The sequence below is a fragment of the Lynx rufus genome, unplaced genomic scaffold (assembly GCF_022079265.1).
Source record: "Lynx rufus isolate CCGP_SWC_20201006 ecotype Redwood Valley unplaced genomic scaffold, mLynRuf1.p SCAF_13, whole genome shotgun sequence".
Lineage (NCBI taxonomy): Eukaryota > Metazoa > Chordata > Mammalia > Carnivora > Felidae > Lynx > Lynx rufus.
Window position 1 is genome coordinate 220314 of NW_025814827.1, and position 23057 is coordinate 243370.

The window sequence follows — 23057 nt, forward strand, 5'->3', positions numbered from 1 at the left end:
TGCAGGCATACATTTTTAGGGGAGGAGGGCTGTAGCAGGAAAGCTGCTCCTAGTGCAGAGAAGACAGATATAGACAGTTATTTTAGTATTTCATCTACCTAAAATAATAGGGACAAAAGGCATACACATACATTTTCCTCAAAAACAAAGAAGAGCTAAAGATGTTGAAGGGCCACATTTTTAAATTGGATTAGTTGAGGGGCTCCTGGGTGGTTCAGTCAGTTAAGCATCTGGCCCTTGATTTCAGCTCAGGTCATGATCTCACCGTTTGTGAGTTTGAGCCCCACATGGGGCTCTGTGCTGACAGTGCAGAGCCTGCTTGGGATTCTCTTTCTCCCTCTCTCTCTGCCCCTTCCCAACTTGGGTGCACAAGTGTGTGCTCGCTCTCTCTCTCTCTCTCTCTCTCAAAATAAATAAACTTTAAAAAATTGGATTAGTTGATTTTTTGCTATTGAGTTGTACAAGTTTCTTATATATATATATACACGTTGGTCCTTCACCCCTTATCTCACCCCTTATCTCAAGTATTTTCTCCTACTCCTTAGGCTATATTCTCGTTTTATTAATTGTTTCTTTGGTTGTGCAGAAACTTTTATATTTGATGAAGTCCCATGGTACTCTATATAGAAAACCCAAAAGACTCCACAAAAAAATTGTTAGAACTGATACATGAATTCAGTAAAGGTGCAGTATACAAAATCGACATGCAGAAATCTGTTGTATTTCTAAACACCAATAATGAAGCAGCAGAAAGAGAAATTAAGGGGGCACCTGGGTGGCTCAGTTGGTTAAGCATCTGACTTCAGCTCAGGCCATGATCTCACAGTTTGTGAGTTCGGGCCCCATGCCAGGCTCTGTGCTGACAGCTCAGAGCCTGGAGCCTGCTTCAGATTCTGTCTCCCTCTTTCTCTGCCCCTCCCCCACTTGCGTTCTGTTTCTCTCTCTCAAAAATAAACATTAAAAAATGTTTTAATTAAAAAAAAGAAAGAGAAATTAAGGGATTATTTACAATTACACCAAGAACAATAAGATACCTAGGAATAAACCTAACCAAAGATCTGAAAGACCTATACTCTGAAAACCATAAAGTACTGATAAAAGAAAATGAAAAGTACACAAAGAAATGGAAAGATTTTCCATACTCATGGATCAGAAGAACAAATACTGTTAAAATGTCTATACTACCCAAAGCAATCTACACATTTAATGTAATCCTTATCAAATTACCAGCAGCATTTTTCACAGATGTAGAACAAACAATTCTAAAATTTGTATGGAACCACAAAGACCATGAATAGCCAAAACAATCCTAAAAAAGAAATGCAAAGCTGGTGGCATCACAATTTTGGACTTCAAGTTTACTACAAAGCTGTACCTGTAGTGTATGTAGTAGCACAAAAAGAGACACAAAGATAAATAGAACAGAATAGAAAGCCCAGAAATGGACCCACAACTATATGGTCAATCTTCGACAAAGCAGAAAAGAATATCCAATGGAAAAAAGATAGTCTCTTCAACCAAAGTGTTGGGAAAACTGGACAGCATAATGTAAAAGGATGAAACTGGACCATTTTCTTACAGCATACACAAAAATGGATTAAAGACCTAAATGTGAGACAGGAAACCATAAAAATCCTAGTGGAGAAAACAAGCAGTAGTAACCTCTTTGACACTGGCCACAGCAACTTTTTTCCAGATATGTCTCCTGAGGCAAGGGAAACAAAAGCAAAAATAAACTATCGGGACTTGATCAAAATAAAAAACTTATGCACAGTGAAGTAAACAATCAACAAAACTATAAGGCAATCTACTGAATGGGAGAAGATATTAACAAATGACATATCCCATAAATGGTTAGTGTCCAAAATCTATAAGGAATTGATACATGTCAACACCCATAAAACAAATAATCCAACTGGAAAAGGGCAGAAGACATGAATAGACATTTTTCCAAAGAAGACACACAGATGGCCAATGGACACATGAAAAGATGCTCAACTATCACTCACCATCAGGGAAATACAGATCAAAACCACAGTGAGATACCACCTCACACCAGTCAGAATGGTTAAAATTAACAACACAGAAAAACAGATGTCGGTGAGGATGCAGAGAAAGAGGAACCCTTTTATACTTTGGTGGGAATGCAAACTGGTGCAGCCACTGGAGAACAGTATGGAGGTTCCTCAAAAAGTTAAAAATGTAACTACCCTAACATCCAGCAATTGCACTACTATTTACCCAAAGAATACAAAAACCCTAATTCAAAGGGATACATGCACCCCAATGTTTATTGCAATATTATCTACAATAGCCAAATTATGGAAAGAGCCCAAGTGTCCAAGAACTGAGGAATGGATAAAGAAGAAGTGGTTTTTATACAATGGAATGTTAGCCATAAAAAAGAATGAAATCTTGCCATTTGCAATGATGTGGATGGAGCTAGAACATATTATGCTAATAAGCAAAATAAATCAGTCAGAGAAGAACAATATCATATGATTTCACCCACATGTGGAATTTAAGAAACAAAACAAATGACCGTAAAGAAAAAAAAACGGAGAGGCAAACCAAGAAGCAGAATCTTAACTATAGAGGAACAAAGTTATGGTTACCAGAGGGGAGTTGGGGGGTGGGGGATGGGTGAAATAGGTGATGGGGATTAGGAGTGTACTTGTGATGAGCACCAGGTGTTGTATGTAAGTGTTGAATCACTATATTGTACACCTGAAGCTAATATTACACTGTGTGTTAACTAACTGGAATATGAATATTATAAAAATTCATTGACTGTAAATGCTTGATTTAGTTTTGTGCTCTTGATTCTGTTCCATTTGTCTACACGTGTGTTTTAATTACAATAACTTTGTAATATAATTTGAAGACATGAAATGTAATGCCTCCAACTTGCTTTTTCTTTCTAAAGATTGCTTTGGCTATTCAGGGTCTTTTGTGGTTCCAAATTTTAGGTTGTTTTTTTTTTTCTACTTCTGTGAAAAACACTATTGGAATTTTGATAGCAATTTCATTAAATCTGTATATCACCCTGGGTAGTATAGACATTTTAACAATATTAATTCTTCTAATCCGTGAACATGGGATATCTTTGCATTTTTGTGTCTTTGATTTCTCTTATAAATATTTTATAGTTTTCAATGTATAGATCTTTGGCCTCCTTGCTTAAATTTATTTCTAAGTAATGATTTTGGTGGTATTACAAATAGAATTGTTTTGTTGATTTCCTTCCTTTTCAAATAGATCATTTTTGGTATAATGAATTATAATTTTTCTTACATGTTTTTTTGTATCCTGCAAATTTACCGAAGCCATTTATTAGTTCTAATAGTTTATTAATGGAGTATTTAGGGTTTTCTACATATAAAATCATATCGCTTGCAAACAGATAATTTAATTTATTCCTTTTAGATAGGATGCCATTATTAAAAAAAAAAAGTCTGGTTGCTCTTCTAGTACTTCCAGTGTGAAAGTGAACATCCTTGCCTTGTACTGGAAAAGTACAAGAGACAAAACGATCAGTTTTTTCCCACTGATAATGATGTTGGTTGTGGAATTTTCATAAATGGTCTTTATCTATGTTGAGGAAATTTCCTCTATACCTATTTTCTTGAGAATTTTTATCATTAATGGATGTTGAACTTTGTCAACTACTTTTTCTGCATCTAATGTGGTTATTGTGTGGTTTTTATCTTTATTCTGTTAATGTGGTCTTTCACATTGATTTTATATGGTAAACCAACAGGTTGGTAAGTTTTGATTGGATGCAAGGCAGTGAATTGTACCTGTTGGGTATTGGGTTTTTTGTTTGTTTGGTGTGTGTGAGTGTGTGTGTGCATGTGCGTGTGTTTGTTTTTGTTGTTATTGCTGTCTTACTGAGATTTAATCTGGGATGCAGTTATTTGGAAATTTTTAAGGTTTGTCAGGCAGGGCTGGAACAGTGCTTAAATATAGGGCTAATTATTCCCCTCTACTGGGGAAACACTCTGACTGTAGTCTCCTTAATGTCCCACGAATAACAACTTTTTGTTTTGTTTTGTTTTTTAACTTTTTGGAACAGACATTTTTCCGAGCCCTGTGTGAGTACTGGACATCTCTAATCCTTTCAAGTAATTCTATACCTAACCTCAAGTATTTCCCTACTACATATGTGCTGATTAATAGTCAGCTGAATACTTGAACTGGAGATCTCTGGAATTTTCTCTATGCAGCTATCTTTTCCAGTACTCTGTTCACTGAATTATAGCCACCTCAACCTTTCTAGACTCTGAATTTCATCTTCTTAACTCAGGGAGTCTACCAAGCTCAGCCTGGGTTCCCCCTTTCTGTGCCACAGCCTGTAAACTATTTCAATGCAATAATCTGAAGCAATCATTGGCTTACTTCTGTTTCCCATCTCTTAGGGATCATGATCCTTTGTTTCCTGATGTCCAATGTCTTGAAAACCTGTGTTTCATGTATTATATCCATTTTTTTTTTTTACAGTTTCAAGTAGAAGGTAAATCCAGTCCTAGTACCTGCTACTCCATCTTAGCCAGAAGTAGAAGTCTCAAGAAACTTCTCAAACGTTAATTGGTCTATAAGTTTCCCAAAGTTTTGCCTATCCTTACACAGGTAAATATCCTTTCTCTATATACCAGCCCACTTCAAATAACAGGTGGCTCAGCCTGTTAAGCTTCCAACTTTGGCTGAGGTAATGATATCACAGTTCATAAGTTCAAACCCCGCCCCTTGGTACCCTTGTCTCTCTACCCTTTCCCTGCATGCACTCTCTCTCTCTCTCTCTCAAAAATAAACAAATATTTAAAAAATTACTTCTGGAGAAACTAATCCCTTATATATGTGTAACACATTATAACACATTATAGCTAAAAACATAATTTCACATACTGAGATAACATGGTTTTCTCTGGGGGGAAAAAATGACTGGTGTCATGCTAATAAGAAATCCATTTTAATGTGAAAAAGAAATCCATCTTAATGTCAAAACTCATAGAAAAGTTTTCTTGAGTCAACCTTTTTGGATAGATCCAAATCTCTACATGTAACAACAACAATCTCATCCAGGGCTTTAAAACGAGCATTTTATTTTGAATTTACTCACTGTGGTGGGCACTGGTACTGCTTGTCTCTACCAGGTTGATATCATACTGGACTGAACTGGCCCTCTGAAGGTGGCCCTTCCTGACAGTAAAGAAGAAACACACAAATAAAAAGCAGGTAAGTGGAAAAGCAGAGGGAAGTTTAAACTTGAAAATTTGGAGGTCTATTTTCTTCTCCAGAACTACCTGAAACTGACAAGGCTGCCCTAAAACTGTGCCCCATTATTCAACAAATCCACCAAGTCAGGGAGTTCATTATGGGGACTTCAGATGCTGATGATGCACTTAGTTCTTTTCCTTTGAAATTGGAAAGCTATTATTAATGTAATGTTTTTGTAATGTTTTAATGTTTAGTGTAATGTTTTTGCCCTTTTAAAAGAGGTTTTCATTATTAGCCGAGACATTTGTGATATGGGGTGGCTTTACTCACTATTAATGACATTGAAAACCTCATTTTGTGCCTTTTTAAGGTTGTAGTTCATCCATCTTTTAGGTCATCTGGCCAATTAATGTGGGTTATAATTGTATTCAGATGATCATGAGAGTTTTTTTTAACTACTTTTAATATTAAACAAGATTTTGAAATGTACACTTGCTCTAATTTTTTTCAGTGTCAGTGCTTAGAGTATATATTAGTGAAAATGAATTCAAAACCATTTTACCACAGCAAAATGAAATGTGTCTTCTAAAAAACCCTGATTCCTCCTCATGAAACATTACTGATTCTAGGCTAGATTTCAGCATTAGTGAGGTATCATTTTTGACCTCATTCAAAGATCACACTAATTAGTTACTAAATTTCAAAAGACCCACATTTAAAAAAAATTTTTTTTTTCAACGTTTATTTATTTTTGGGACAGAGAGAGAGACAGAGCATGAACGGGGGAGGGCCAGAGAGAGAGGGAGACACAGAATGGGAAACAGGCTCCAGGCTCCGAGCCATCAGCCCAGAGCCCGACGCAGGGCTCGAACTCCCGGACCGCGAGATCGTGACCTGGCTGAAGTCGGACGCTTAACCGACTGCGCCACCCAGGCACCCCTCAAAAGACCCACATTTAAAGCAATTTCAACCACTAATGGACCCAAAAACTATTTTAGTAAACAGACTTGGTTTCATTCTTGAAAGCACCACTCTGACAAATACATTTCATTTGGTCAATACATATGAGCCCAAATCATAAATGTAGCTTCTATAAGCAATAGTGACTCATTTTCAAATTAATTCTATTCTTGGCATCGTTAAGGCCATGACTCTGCTTATGTTCTCATTCAAAAATGGGAAATACACAATTTCAAACATATTGCAACCCTATCTGAAAAATTTTCAAGAATGCTATTTTCTTTAAGAATGGTAAGGATGTGGGGTGCCTGGATGGCTGAGTCGGTTAAGCATCCGATTTTGGCTCAGGTCACGATCTCACGTTCTATGGGTTCAAGCTCCGCATCAGGATCTGTGCTGACAGCTTGGAGCCTGGGGCCTGCTTCAGATTCTGTGTGTGTGTGTCTCTCTCTCTGCCCCTCCCCAGCTTGCTCTCTCTCTGTCTCTATCTCTCTCAAAAGTAAATAAACATTTAAAAAAAGATTTTTCTCTTTTAATATACAAACTAGATAAAATACATTAGTTAATAACTTTATACCAACTTTGTGTTCTTATAATAATGGAATAATTCCAAGATCATAGTTTTTTAATACATTACTGAACTTGGTTTGCTAATTTTTAATCTTTTATATCTAGGTTAAATGAATAAGATTGGCTCATAATTTTCCTTTTTTTTTTTTTTTTTTTTAAGTAGGCTTCATGCCCAGTGCAGAGCCCAATGTGGGGCTTAAATTCACTACCTTGAGATCAAGACCTGAGCTAAGATCAAGAGGCCAATGCTTAATCAACTGAGGCACCCAGGCGTCCCTTGGCTCATAATTTTTTTGTTCATACTGTGATGATTAATTTTAGGTATCAACCTGGCTGGGCCATGGTGCCCAGATATTTGGTCAAACATTATTCTGGATGTTTCTATAAGAGTGTTTTTTTTAAATTAATTTTTAAATCTATGTATTTTGAGTAAAGCAGATTGCCTTCCATGACGGGGGTGGGCTTCATCTAATCAGTCTAAGGCCTTAAAAAGAACAAAGACTGACCTCTTTTGAGTAAGAAGAAATTGTGTCAGCAGATAGCCTTCAGAGCTGAACTGCAACACTCACTATTCTCTGAGTCTCCTGTCTGCCAGGCCACCATGAAGACTATTGACATGCCAGCCTCCACAACTTAATAAGCCAATTCCTTAAAATAAATCTGTCTCTCTGCACATTCTATTGGTTCTATTTGTATGGAGAATGCTAACACACATACTAGCCATTACAGGTTACACTCTATCTCCCAGAATTCACAAATTGAAGCACTTATTCCTAATGTAAGTATGTTTGGAGACAGAACTTTTAGGGAGGTAATTAAGGTTAAATAGGGTTAGAACAGCATGTGGGAATGAGAGATATTGTAGCCATCTTTGGGAAAATACAATCTGATACAATGGGTTTCTATTGAATTTTTTTTATCTGAAGTAAAACATGAGATTGCTTAAATGATATATTTTAGAATAAAATATGTAATTATATGTTTTAAAAGAGCAGTCTCTCTCCAACTTTTAATTACTCTATGGTATAAAGTAATTCAGAAAGGAGGATTTTATGAAATATAATTTTACATATATATAAAACCTTTCCTAGAATATAAACTTCTTAAGCCCTTTTGCATCTCTTTTATTATTACCCGCAGCTCCATTTTCACAAGTATTACAAGAACATAGTATTAAAAGTATTTCACAAGTATTACAGTGTGCACTTAATAAATAGTAGTAATGAGAGTTATAATACCAGATAACTCCTAAACTTATAAATTCTATATTTATTATTTTCATAAAATTCCAGAAAAAGGTGAAGACCAAAACTAATAAATGAAAGTAATCTCCACCACATTTTATTGCTTCATATGAGTAATTTTTCCTTTTGTCTTATGAGTTACAAGTCTTCCCAAATTAACTGCCTCCTTATTTGTCTCTCTCCAAGTTGATTTAAGTCTCTACAACTAGGGAACATGTCTGTCTTGTTCACTATTGTATTCTTTTTTTTTTTTAATATAATGTATTGTCAAGTTAGCTAACATACAGTGTATACAGTGTGCTCTTGGCTTTGGAAGTAGATTCCCCACTATTGTATTCTTTATTCTTAGCACAATGCCTAGCACATAGTAGGCACTAAATGAAGAATTAATCCTAGATATTAACCACAGGCCTTAAATTCATATTTACAATGTTGCATAAGTTGTTTCCTTCCTTTCACATTCAAAATGTACTTTAAATAGACCTCGCCCTAATATTTAGGTGCTTTGGCATGATTACTTTAGTGAATGTGGGTCTACCTAATTAGTTTACAGAAATCAATGCTTGATGTCAGTAACAAAGAACAAATAGAGACTATTTAAGATACTTTCAAAATGACTTATTAATTTAATAACAACAACTGTATTAGAGAACTTTAAATAGAAATCACTATCTGTAAAAATATCTAGATCCAAAGGGCATATTAGTTATTTAGTAGAAAAACTACTTTATGCATTACTTTTTTCTTTTCAAAAGTATGTTTCTATTTTGGTTACCTGAAAAGGAAGTAGAGGGCTCCAATGATAAGAGTTCCTAGAAGAATAGTCAATGACACAAAAGCTGCAAACAGGTCACTTTTAGTTTGGATGCTGGAGCTTGGGAGAAAAACCTCTTCACAACGAGCTCCTGTATAATTTTCAGTGCATCTACAGAATAAAATTTTAGGTAAAGAACTGCATTCTCTGTTCCATTAACTAATATAGAAAACAAAAGGTTTCCAGCTGGTATGAAGAGTAAAGAAGACTAATTTTTCAGGTTGTGAATATAAAGTAGGCATGCTTTCCTATAATGTTCACAGAGCTACAGTTATAATAAAACACATTAGCATATGCAATCTAATCTTTCTAATCTTCCTTTTCTGGTTTTCTCAGTGCTTAGAAACTCCAGAGAAATTAAAACATATTAAGTCCTCTTATCTTCTAGATTTTCAATAATGTAATTATCTACACTTAAATTTATCTGAGATTTATTTTGTTACATCCAGTATAGATGCGGGTTTAAATGTACTTTTCTACAATATTGCTAACTGCTGATTCTCACCCTACTTATTAAATAATCATTCCCTTTCCTACTGCTTAATAGGGCCTCTGTTAACATGTCAAATCTATATAAAGAACATTTCTTTCTATTCTTCCATGTTCTACACATCTAATGTTCTACTACACTGCTTCAACATGGTTACTTTATAATATGTTTTAATATCTGGTAGTTCTATTTCCTATAATTTCCTTTTCTAGAATATTTTTTATATTTTCACTTGCCAACCAAATATTTTATGGCAAATTTTATTTTTTTATGTAGGCTCTATACTGAATGTGGGGCTTAAACTCACAACCCTGAGATCAAGAGTCACATGCTCTACCAACTAAACCAGCCAGGTACTTCTGCCAACCAAATATTTTAAAGGCAATTACTTTCAGCTCCTTAAAACTATACGGCAAAGGACTATAATCTTTCATATTATAAATCAGTTCCTTTTACCCTATTAATATGTTCAAAGAATTATAAAACACAGAGATTGAGGGGCGCCTGTGTGGCTCAGTCCATTCAGCATCTGACTTCGGCTCAGGTCATGATCTCACTGTTCATGGGTTCAAGCCCTGCATCGGACTCTGTGCTGACAGCTCAGAGCCTGGAGCCTGCTTCAGATTCTGTGTCTCCCTCTCTCTTTGCCCTTCCCCTACTCTCCTCTATCTCTCTTTCAAAAATAAGTAATAAAAACATTTAAAAATTTTTTTAACTTTAAAAAAAACACAGAGATTGATATGGATTAATAAGAATGACACTGTTTGGCACCAAATCAATTTCATTATTTTGTAGTTGCAGTTAAAATAAATAATGGTATACATTGTTTAATAAACCTAAGAAGTTATGGAGTAAATTTCACTTAGCAATAATTCAGTGTAAAAAAATATATGTGTATGAGTGTATGTATGCATGGGCATGTACATGTATAAAAAAGTGTGTATATGTGTACATTATATATGTGTGTGTGTGTGTGTGTTTTTCTTCTTTAAGCTGGTATTACCAAAACTAGAAATGTTGATCTATCTCCTTTCTCCCACCTTAGTGAACTAATTACTAACAAAGTTTTGATAACTAATGTGATACACTAATAATATACATAGATATAAGAAAAGATCAAGATATAGTACAAGATATATCAATCTTACTTAAATGAGATATCTTACTTAAATATGAAAGATGGTTTATTAATCCCAAACCCTACCCACTGTGCGGCGGTAGCATTATTGGTTATAGAGTATCAGTTTGAGCAAAAAAGCAGTCTCAATTCTCTCAAACTACTGTAAAGATGGAGCTGAGACACAGGAAAAAAAGGTAAGGAAATAACATGAGTGGAAAACTGAAGTGGCAATAAAATTATTTGGGGAAAACACAATTATCTAATAAAATAGAAAATACTTTTTTTTCCATAGACTGAGTCAAATAAATAAATGTGAAGAGAAAAAAAAGTAATGAAAATAACTTCTTTCTCCTATAACTCCACATCCCACTCCTCAAAGGGGAATAAATAGACACACACACACACACACACACACACTACCTGGAATGTCAACATAGCAACTGTCATAAAAACTGATACATATATCATCACAAAATAACCAAAGGAAAGGGGCATTCCACACAGTAAAAAAACAAAAACAAAAACTAGGTTCTAAATTTAGTTGGCCAAAGTATCTCTAAAATGACCAAAAAAAAAAAAAAAAAAAAAAGAGGAAAAACTCCTCTAGCTTCTTTAATTTTTAAAATTAGAATTCTAAATTTAGAATTAGAAGATAAATAACAATTATTTGTGACTTCTGAAGGTTTTTAAGGAAAAGGCTTAGCTACTGAAAGAAAGTTGGTGTCATAGCTTTATTTATTTATTTATTTTTTAATGAAATTTATTGTCAAATTGGTTTCCATACAACACCCAGTGCTCATCCCAAAAGGTGTCCTCCTCAATACCCATCACCCACTCTCCCCTCCCTCCCACCCAGTGTCGTAGCTTTAAAATAAGTTTAGAAATAATGTGCAAATGGGGCTCAGTTTCTACTCTAGAAAAGATAATTAGAACCCTAAAGAAATAAATCCAGAAATGAGACAGCATAATTCTTCTTCATAAGTAGGATTTCTTAAAAGCCTATAAATTCATTACTCAAATTTCTTAATGCTGCTCAAGGTTAGGTAAGATTGAACTTGAAGGAAGATGACAAACTAGGTGATGGAACTAACTAAAAATGTTTTACCTGGACGATAAAAACTTTGAGTTGAAAGGAGTCAGGGGAATGGTATAATAGACATTGAGCGGTCAGATCAGGTGATAAACAAACAAAAAGGAATATAAAGGAAATCAACACTAGAGTGTTGTTCTGTGGTCTTACAGCAGGGCAAAGCAAACATATACGCTTGTGGGAAAGTAAAAACATGTTGCTATCTTTAAATAAAGCAAGGTCAAGAAAAAAAAATCCTGTTATTTTTTAACTAGTCATATTAGAATTTAGAGAAAGGCAAAGAGAAATTTAAATATTATGTTGAAGAAGTAGGAATGATTAACCTAAAAATTAATTTTAAATTTTTAGATATTTATCATACAAAAAAGTAAACACAGCTTACCAATGAGTGTGTATATGGATTATGATTTTCTTTTTAAGATTTTTTAGTTTTTTAAGTAATCTCTGCACCCAACATAGAGATCAAACTCCTGACCCCAAGATCAAGAGCTGCATGCTCTACCAACTGAGCCAACTGAACCAGCAAGGCACACCTGGATTCCACTTTTAAAGCTCAAGCTCATTTATGAAAATGCTACAACCTCAGTTACAACATAAAAGTGAAATTTCAGGCAGACATTTAACCAATTATTTTATGGGTAAAGAGGGTGAATTAAGAAGATCTAGCCAGACAACTGGTAGTACTAGTTGAAGCAAGACAGAAAGGTAAGGTATTGCACCAGCATTTTACACAGAACTGAGTACACAGAACTAAGTAGCCTTCAGTCTTTATGCAACTATATTGCTAAATTATTTCTGGACCTCATTTCTGCACAGACCGCCAAGTAGCAAACAGTTGTGACATCTAGTGTCTACCTAGTGAGGGAGATCATGTACATTCTCCTGGAACTGAAAGATGAAACCTGGAATAGATATAACTCCCAAGCCCCAAATCCGGTCATGATTTGGTTTTCTGGCTGAATACCACCAATAGTCTTTCCCTAAAACCAGAGGCTATGTATGGTACATTGCACATGAAATAAATTCATTAGATTATATAGCACTTAAAGTAAGTTGTTACACATTAGAGACCTTTACCATAATAAAAGAACCAAGTTTTTAATCATGTAAACAAATATAGTGCATTTAGCTTCAAGAAAGAGTATTCAACTATGAGCTAGAAAAAACTAATTTCTTGAACCCACACTTGTGCTTGTTGGCTGTGTGACCTTGTACAAGTCACTCAAACTCTCTTAAGATCCTGTAAAATCAAAATAACAACACCTGCTTTAGCTATTTCATAGGGCTATTGTCAGAATCAAACAATGTCTAAAAGTGCTTTGAATGTTGAAACACACTATACAAATGGAACTGAAATTAGTGACTTTATAAAGACCATGTTTACATCTCATATTGGACTATAGGGAATATAATGCCTAAGAAAAATTATAGCCAGAAAAGGTTAAGAGCATGACAACCAATAAATGCTACTGTTTATTATTAGTAGTAGTAGTAAATATTTCTCAGAAACAAGTTTGTATTATAGAATAGCTCACTAACCAAGTGGAGACTCAATGTCAATATCACTTTACTTGGAATAATCTATTCTGGAAAGCAAAAGTACAATATTGGCACACGCCAAAATTGAATTACATTGACCAATACTCTGTAGCATAATAAAAGTTCAACCTGAAATCCATGAAAGAAATATGAAAGAAATCCATCAAGAAATATGAACCGACAACATGAGCTTGAACCCCTTTAGTAGTCCAGGACATAAAATAATACACAAACACGCCAACATCCTATGAAACTCCTACTGGAATTTTGGAAGCAAGAACTCAATTAGGGAAGACTAATTCATGACCTTTTCCTCTTTTATTAACTAGTGCCATAAAGGTAACTTCATTAAGTATTTACTAGATTCTTAACACTACAGATACTTAGCTAATTAATATTCAATCCTGCAAAAATTTTGTTTAATGTTATATTTATATGATTACTAGCACCACAAAAAACAAATAATTACTACACTTCATATGTGTAAGTATAATCTAACCTTAGTTAAAAGCAAAATCTATTAGACTCTTTCAAGATTGACTATTAACCAGATAATTCATATGCTGAAATGGACTACCAATTAAATCTGAATATAAATGGATAAAACATTGCATAAAGAAGAATTCACATTTGTCATTTTGTAGGGCATTGTTATAGTTTTATTGTGAAAAGTTCTACTTTTTTAGCTTAAACAAATCACTGAAATATTGAAGTATTTTATTTACTAAAACAAGCTAAGGCACAATGAATGAAGGAAACATGTGAACAAATGGTGAGCTTATAAACTGGGAACAGCTGGAATGACTTATGCTCGTAAATCACCGGACACTCAATTCAACCACAGTTCTAAGTGGACAATATTCATGCTGGCATCTTACCTTCCCAGGCTTCAGGTCTCAACAACCTTCTAATGCAGGGAAAATCTCATGCCCCAACTTGGAATAAGACAAAGAAAAGCCAGCATCAGTTCACTTCCTGACAAAAGAAGTTAAGTATTAGAGCTAGGCAAAAGTCACAATTGTCACTTTGCATGGTATTCCTACACTGAAAATGAAATCTTACTGATGAGAAATGGGAATATTTTTCAGTTGTCTTCTAATGGAAATGGTGGATAATAAAGACACTAAAAGGGTAAGGGAAATTCATAAGCAAATGCATAATCTGATACAACTTCATTATGCAACAAATAAGAAAATGAAGGAGATTTAAAGATATATATTGTCTTTCATTGGCACTGTGCTTCCTAGAACAGCAATAAGCTAACCCAAGTTAGCTCTGAAGAATCATTTCTACTCTTGGACAAATGACACAAATCACTAAGACAAACTCAGAAGATAAGGAGACCTAAGAGAGAAGGAATGCTTCCACTGTTTCATAACCATATTCCACCATGTTTGATAAGCATAGTGTCTGATCTGGAAAAATGTGAGGTTTCAAGATTTATCCTCTTATAAGTTTTGTTCTAAGCATGGTAAAATCAAGATAGATGTATCAATTGTTTCTGTTGAGTATTCTAATGAACACTATCAGAAATAAGATTATTACTGTGAAAAGTGCTAACAAAATGCATAACTAAACAGAGCAACTGTTTTATGCATTTGCAAACAAGCTTCAAAGGTGGATATTTCCCTTTTGTAATGGTGTTCTAAAAAAAATTTTTTTTTCAACGTTTATTTATTTTTGGGACAGAGAAAGACAGAGCATGAACGGGGGAGGGGCAGAGAGAGAGGGAGACACAGAATCGGAAACAGGCTCCAGGCTCCGAGCCATCAGCCCAGAGCCCGACGCAGGGCTCGAACTCCCGGACCGCGAGATCGTGACCTGGCTGAAGTCGGACGCTTAACCGACTGCGCCACCCAGGCACCCCTCAAAAGACCCACATTTAAAGCAATTTCAACCACTAATGGACCCAAAAACTATTTTAGTAAACAGACTTGGTTTCATTCTTGAAAGCACCACTCTGACAAATACATTTCATTTGGTCAATACATATGAGCCCAAATCATAAATGTAGCTTCTATAAGCAATAGTGACTCATTTTCAAATTAATTCTATTCTTGGCATCGTTAAGGCCATGACTCTGCTTATGTTCTCATTCAAAAATGGGAAATACACAATTTCAAACATATTGCAACCCTATCTGAAAAATTTTCAAGAATGCTATTTTCTTTAAGAATGGTAAGGATGTGGGGTGCCTGGATGGCTGAGTCGGTTAAGCATCCGATTTTGGCTCAGGTCACGATCTCACGTTCTATGGGTTCAAGCTCCGCATCAGGATCTGTGCTGACAGCTTGGAGCCTGGGGCCTGCTTCAGATTCTGTGTGTGTGTGTCTCTCTCTCTGCCCCTCCCCAGCTTGCTCTCTCTCTGTCTCTATCTCTCTCAAAAGTAAATAAACATTTAAAAAAAGATTTTTCTCTTTTAATATACAAACTAGATAAAATACATTAGTTAATAACTTTATACCAACTTTGTGTTCTTATAATAATGGAATAATTCCAAGATCATAGTTTTTTAATACATTACTGAACTTGGTTTGCTAATTTTTAATCTTTTATATCTAGGTTAAATGAATAAGATTGGCTCATAATTTTCCTTTTTTTTTTTTTTTTTTTTAAGTAGGCTTCATGCCCAGTGCAGAGCCCAATGTGGGGCTTAAATTCACTACCTTGAGATCAAGACCTGAGCTAAGATCAAGAGGCCAATGCTTAATCAACTGAGGCACCCAGGCGTCCCTTGGCTCATAATTTTTTTGTTCATACTGTGATGATTAATTTTAGGTATCAACCTGGCTGGGCCATGGTGCCCAGATATTTGGTCAAACATTATTCTGGATGTTTCTATAAGAGTGTTTTTTTTAAATTAATTTTTAAATCTATGTATTTTGAGTAAAGCAGATTGCCTTCCATGACGGGGGTGGGCTTCATCTAATCAGTCTAAGGCCTTAAAAAGAACAAAGACTGACCTCTTTTGAGTAAGAAGAAATTGTGTCAGCAGATAGCCTTCAGAGCTGAACTGCAACACTCACTATTCTCTGAGTCTCCTGTCTGCCAGGCCACCATGAAGACTATTGACATGCCAGCCTCCACAACTTAATAAGCCAATTCCTTAAAATAAATCTGTCTCTCTGCACATTCTATTGGTTCTATTTGTATGGAGAATGCTAACACACATACTAGCCATTACAGGTTACACTCTATCTCCCAGAATTCACAAATTGAAGCACTTATTCCTAATGTAAGTATGTTTGGAGACAGAACTTTTAGGGAGGTAATTAAGGTTAAATAGGGTTAGAACAGCATGTGGGAATGAGAGATATTGTAGCCATCTTTGGGAAAATACAATCTGATACAATGGGTTTCTATTGAATTTTTTTTATCTGAAGTAAAACATGAGATTGCTTAAATGATATATTTTAGAATAAAATATGTAATTATATGTTTTAAAAGAGCAGTCTCTCTCCAACTTTTAATTACTCTATGGTATAAAGTAATTCAGAAAGGAGGATTTTATGAAATATAATTTTACATATATATAAAACCTTTCCTAGAATATAAACTTCTTAAGCCCTTTTGCATCTCTTTTATTATTACCCGCAGCTCCATTTTCACAAGTATTACAAGAACATAGTATTAAAAGTATTTCACAAGTATTACAGTGTGCACTTAATAAATAGTAGTAATGAGAGTTATAATACCAGATAACTCCTAAACTTATAAATTCTATATTTATTATTTTCATAAAATTCCAGAAAAAGGTGAAGACCAAAACTAATAAATGAAAGTAATCTCCACCACATTTTATTGCTTCATATGAGTAATTTTTCCTTTTGTCTTATGAGTTACAAGTCTTCCCAAATTAACTGCCTCCTTATTTGTCTCTCTCCAAGTTGATTTAAGTCTCTACAACTAGGGAACATGTCTGTCTTGTTCACTATTGTATTCTTTTTTTTTTTTAATATAATGTATTGTCAAGTTAGCTAACATACAGTGTATACAGTGTGCTCTTGGCTTTGGAAGTAGATTCCCCACTATTGTATTCTTTATTCTTAGCACAATGCCTAGCACATAGTAGGCACTAAATGAAGAATTAATCCTAGATATTAACCACAGGCCTTAAATTCATATTTACAATGTTGCATAAGTTGTTTCCTTCCTTTCACATTCAAAATGTACTTTAAATAGACCTCGCCCTAATATTTAGGTGCTTTGGCATGATTACTTTAGTGAATGTGGGTCTACCTAATTAGTTTACAGAAATCAATGCTTGATGTCAGTAACAAAGAACAAATAGAGACTATTTAAGATACTTTCAAAATGACTTATTAATTTAATAACAACAACTGTATTAGAGAACTTTAAATAGAAATCACTATCTGTAAAAATATCTAGATCCAAAGGGCATATTAGTTATTTAGTAGAAAAACTACTTTATGCATTACTTTTTTCTTTTCAAAAGTATGTTTCTATTTTGGTTACCTGAAAAGGAAGTAGAGGGCTCCAATGATAAGAGTTCCTAGAAGAATAGTCAATGACACAAAAGCTGCAAACAGGTCACTTTTAGTTTGGATGCTGGAGCTTGGGAGAAAAACCTCTTCACAACGAGCTCCTGTATAATTTTCAGTGCATCTACAGAATAAAATTTTAGGTAAAGAACTGCATTCTCTGTTCCATTAACTAATATAGAAAACAAAAGGTTTCCAGCTGGTATGAAGAGTAAAGAAGACTAATTTTTCAGGTTGTGAATATAAAGTAGGCATGCTTTCCTATAATGTTCACAGAGCTACAGTTATAATAAAACACATTAGCATATGCAATCTAATCTTTCTAATCTTCCTTTTCTGGTTTTCTCAGTGCTTAGAAACTCCAGAGAAATTAAAACATATTAAGTCCTCTTATCTTCTAGATTTTCAATAATGTAATTATCTACACTTAAATTTATCTGAGATTTATTTTGTTACATCCAGTATAGATGCGGGTTTAAATGTACTTTTCTACAATATTGCTAACTGCTGATTCTCACCCTACTTATTAAATAATCATTCCCTTTCCTACTGCTTAATAGGGCCTCTGTTAACATGTCAAATCTATATAAAGAACATTTCTTTCTATTCTTCCATGTTCTACACATCTAATGTTCTACTACACTGCTTCAACATGGTTACTTTATAATATGTTTTAATATCTGGTAGTTCTATTTCCTATAATTTCCTTTTCTAGAATATTTTTTATATTTTCACTTGCCAACCAAATATTTTATGGCAAATTTTATTTTTTTATGTAGGCTCTATACTGAATGTGGGGCTTAAACTCACAACCCTGAGATCAAGAGTCACATGCTCTACCAACTAAACCAGCCAGGTACTTCTGCCAACCAAATATTTTAAAGGCAATTACTTTCAGCTCCTTAAAACTATACGGCAAAGGACTATAATCTTTCATATTATAAATCAGTTCCTTTTACCCTATTAATATGTTCAAAGAATTATAAAACACAGAGATTGAGGGGCGCCTGTGTGGCTCAGTCCATTCAGCATCTGACTTCGGCTCAGGTCATGATCTCACTGTTCATGGGTTCAAGCCCTGCATCGGACTCTGTGCTGACAGCTCAGAGCCTGGAGCCTGCTTCAGATTCTGTGTCTCCCTCTCTCTTTGCCCTTCCCCTACTCTCCTCTATCTCTCTTTCAAAAATAAGTAATAAAAACATTTAAAAATTTTTTTAACTTTAAAAAAAACACAGAGATTGATATGGATTAATAAGAATGACACTGTTTGGCACCAAATCAATTTCATTATTTTGTAGTTGCAGTTAAAATAAATAATGGTATACATTGTTTAATAAACCTAAGAAGTTATGGAGTAAATTTCACTTAGCAATAATTCAGTGTAAAAAAATATATGTGTATGAGTGTATGTATGCATGGGCATGTACATGTATAAAAAAGTGTGTATATGTGTACATTATATATGTGTGTGTGTGTGTGTGTTTTTCTTCTTTAAGCTGGTATTACCAAAACTAGAAATGTTGATCTATCTCCTTTCTCCCACCTTAGTGAACTAATTACTAACAAAGTTTTGATAACTAATGTGATACACTAATAATATACATAGATATAAGAAAAGATCAAGATATAGTACAAGATATATCAATCTTACTTAAATGAGATATCTTACTTAAATATGAAAGATGGTTTATTAATCCCAAACCCTACCCACTGTGCGGCGGTAGCATTACTGGTTATAGAGTATCAGTTTGAGCAAAAAAGCAGTCTCAATTCTCTCAAACTACTGTAAAGATGGAGCTGAGACACAGGAAAAAAAGGTAAGGAAATAACATGAGTGGAAAACTGAAGTGGCAATAAAATTATTTGGGGAAAACACAATTATCTAATAAAATAGAAAATACTTTTTTTTCCATAGACTGAGTCAAATAAATAAATGTGAAGAGAAAAAAAAGTAATGAAAATAACTTCTTTCTCCTATAACTCCACATCCCACTCCTCAAAGGGGAATAAATAGACACACACACACACACACACACACACTACCTGGAATGTCAACATAGCAACTGTCATAAAAACTGATACATATATCATCACAAAATAACCAAAGGAAAGGGGCATTCCACACAGTAAAAAAACAAAAACAAAAACTAGGTTCTAAATTTAGTTGGCCAAAGTATCTCTAAAATGACCAAAAAAAAAAAAAAAAAAAAAAGAGGAAAAACTCCTCTAGCTTCTTTAATTTTTAAAATTAGAATTCTAAATTTAGAATTAGAAGATAAATAACAATTATTTGTGACTTCTGAAGGTTTTTAAGGAAAAGGCTTAGCTACTGAAAGAAAGTTGGTGTCATAGCTTTATTTATTTATTTATTTTTTAATGAAATTTATTGTCAAATTGGTTTCCATACAACACCCAGTGCTCATCCCAAAAGGTGTCCTCCTCAATACCCATCACCCACTCTCCCCTCCCTCCCACCCAGTGTCGTAGCTTTAAAATAAGTTTAGAAATAATGTGCAAATGGGGCTCAGTTTCTACTCTAGAAAAGATAATTAGAACCCTAAAGAAATAAATCCAGAAATGAGACAGCATAATTCTTCTTCATAAGTAGGATTTCTTAAAAGCCTATAAATTCATTACTCAAATTTCTTAATGCTGCTCAAGGTTAGGTAAGATTGAACTTGAAGGAAGATGACAAACTAGGTGATGGAACTAACTAAAAATGTTTTACCTGGACGATAAAAACTTTGAGTTGAAAGGAGTCAGGGGAATGGTATAATAGACATTGAGCGGTCAGATCAGGTGATAAACAAACAAAAAGGAATATAAAGGAAATCAACACTAGAGTGTTGTTCTGTGGTCTTACAGCAGGGCAAAGCAAACATATACGCTTGTGGGAAAGTAAAAACATGTTGCTATCTTTAAATAAAGCAAGGTCAAGAAAAAAAAATCCTGTTATTTTTTAACTAGTCATATTAGAATTTAGAGAAAGGCAAAGAGAAATTTAAATATTATGTTGAAGAAGTAGGAATGATTAACCTAAAAATTAATTTTAAATTTTTAGATATTTATCATACAAAAAAGTAAACACAGCTTACCAATGAGTGTGTATATGGATTATGATTTTCTTTTTAAGATTTTTTAGTTTTTTAAGTAATCTCTGCACCCAACATAGAGATCAAACTCCTGACCCCAAGATCAAGAGCTGCATGCTCTACCAACTGAGCCAACTGAACCAGCAAGGCACACCTGGATTCCACTTTTAAAGCTCAAGCTCATTTATGAAAATGCTACAACCTCAGTTACAACATAAAAGTGAAATTTCAGGCAGACATTTAACCAATTATTTTATGGGTAAAGAGGGTGAATTAAGAAGATCTAGCCAGACAACTGGTAGTACTAGTTGAAGCAAGACAGAAAGGTAAGGTATTGCACCAGCATTTTACACAGAACTGAGTACACAGAACTAAGTAGCCTTCAGTCTTTATGCAACTATATTGCTAAATTATTTCTGGACCTCATTTCTGCACAGACCGCCAAGTAGCAAACAGTTGTGACATCTAGTGTCTACCTAGTGAGGGAGATCATGTACATTCTCCTGGAACTGAAAGATGAAACCTGGAATAGATATAACTCCCAAGCCCCAAATCCGGTCATGATTTGGTTTTCTGGCTGAATACCACCAATAGTCTTTCCCTAAAACCAGAGGCTATGTATGGTACATTGCACATGAAATAAATTCATTAGATTATATAGCACTTAAAGTAAGTTGTTACACATTAGAGACCTTTACCATAATAAAAGAACCAAGTTTTTAATCATGTAAACAAATATAGTGCATTTAGCTTCAAGAAAGAGTATTCAACTATGAGCTAGAAAAAACTAATTTCTTGAACCCACACTTGTGCTTGTTGGCTGTGTGACCTTGTACAAGTCACTCAAACTCTCTTAAGATCCTGTAAAATCAAAATAACAACACCTGCTTTAGCTATTTCATAGGGCTATTGTCAGAATCAAACAATGTCTAAAAGTGCTTTGAATGTTGAAACACACTATACAAATGGAACTGAAATTAGTGACTTTATAAAGACCATGTTTACATCTCATATTGGACTATAGGGAATATAATGCCTAAGAAAAATTATAGCCAGAAAAGGTTAAGAGCATGACAACCAATAAATGCTACTGTTTATTATTAGTAGTAGTAGTAAATATTTCTCAGAAACAAGTTTGTATTATAGAATAGCTCACTAACCAAGTGGAGACTCAATGTCAATATCACTTTACTTGGAATAATCTATTCTGGAAAGCAAAAGTACAATATTGGCACACGCCAAAATTGAATTACATTGACCAATACTCTGTAGCATAATAAAAGTTCAACCTGAAATCCATGAAAGAAATATGAAAGAAATCCATCAAGAAATATGAACCGACAACATGAGCTTGAACCCCTTTAGTAGTCCAGGACATAAAATAATACACAAACACGCCAACATCCTATGAAACTCCTACTGGAATTTTGGAAGCAAGAACTCAATTAGGGAAGACTAATTCATGACCTTTTCCTCTTTTATTAACTAGTGCCATAAAGGTAACTTCATTAAGTATTTACTAGATTCTTAACACTACAGATACTTAGCTAATTAATATTCAATCCTGCAAAAATTTTGTTTAATGTTATATTTATATGATTACTAGCACCACAAAAAACAAATAATTACTACACTTCATATGTGTAAGTATAATCTAACCTTAGTTAAAAGCAAAATCTATTAGACTCTTTCAAGATTGACTATTAACCAGATAATTCATATGCTGAAATGGACTACCAATTAAATCTGAATATAAATGGATAAAACATTGCATAAAGAAGAATTCACATTTGTCATTTTGTAGGGCATTGTTATAGTTTTATTGTGAAAAGTTCTACTTTTTTAGCTTAAACAAATCACTGAAATATTGAAGTATTTTATTTACTAAAACAAGCTAAGGCACAATGAATGAAGGAAACATGTGAACAAATGGTGAGCTTATAAACTGGGAACAGCTGGAATGACTTATGCTCGTAAATCACCGGACACTCAATTCAACCACAGTTCTAAGTGGACAATATTCATGCTGGCATCTTACCTTCCCAGGCTTCAGGTCTCAACAACCTTCTAATGCAGGGAAAATCTCATGCCCCAACTTGGAATAAGACAAAGAAAAGCCAGCATCAGTTCACTTCCTGACAAAAGAAGTTAAGTATTAGAGCTAGGCAAAAGTCACAATTGTCACTTTGCATGGTATTCCTACACTGAAAATGAAATCTTACTGATGAGAAATGGGAATATTTTTCAGTTGTCTTCTAATGGAAATGGTGGATAATAAAGACACTAAAAGGGTAAGGGAAATTCATAAGCAAATGCATAATCTGATACAACTTCATTATGCAACAAATAAGAAAATGAAGGAGATTTAAAGATATATATTGTCTTTCATTGGCACTGTGCTTCCTAGAACAGCAATAAG

General features: G+C 34.2%; 1 protein-coding gene across 1 annotated transcript in view; it reads right to left on the reverse strand.

The window, feature by feature from the left end:
- Positions 1-5111: 5111 nt before the first annotated feature.
- Positions 5112-23057, reverse strand: part of NRG4 (neuregulin 4) — a 79274-nt gene continuing 61328 nt past the window's right edge. The window contains exons 3-5 of the mRNA XM_047075666.1: positions 17521-17670; positions 8767-8916; positions 5112-5199 (exon numbers count right to left, since the gene is read on the reverse strand). Coding sequence (XP_046931622.1) covers positions 5112-5199; positions 8767-8916; positions 17521-17670 — 388 coding nt within the window. The remainder of the gene's footprint in view (positions 5200-8766; positions 8917-17520; positions 17671-23057) is intronic.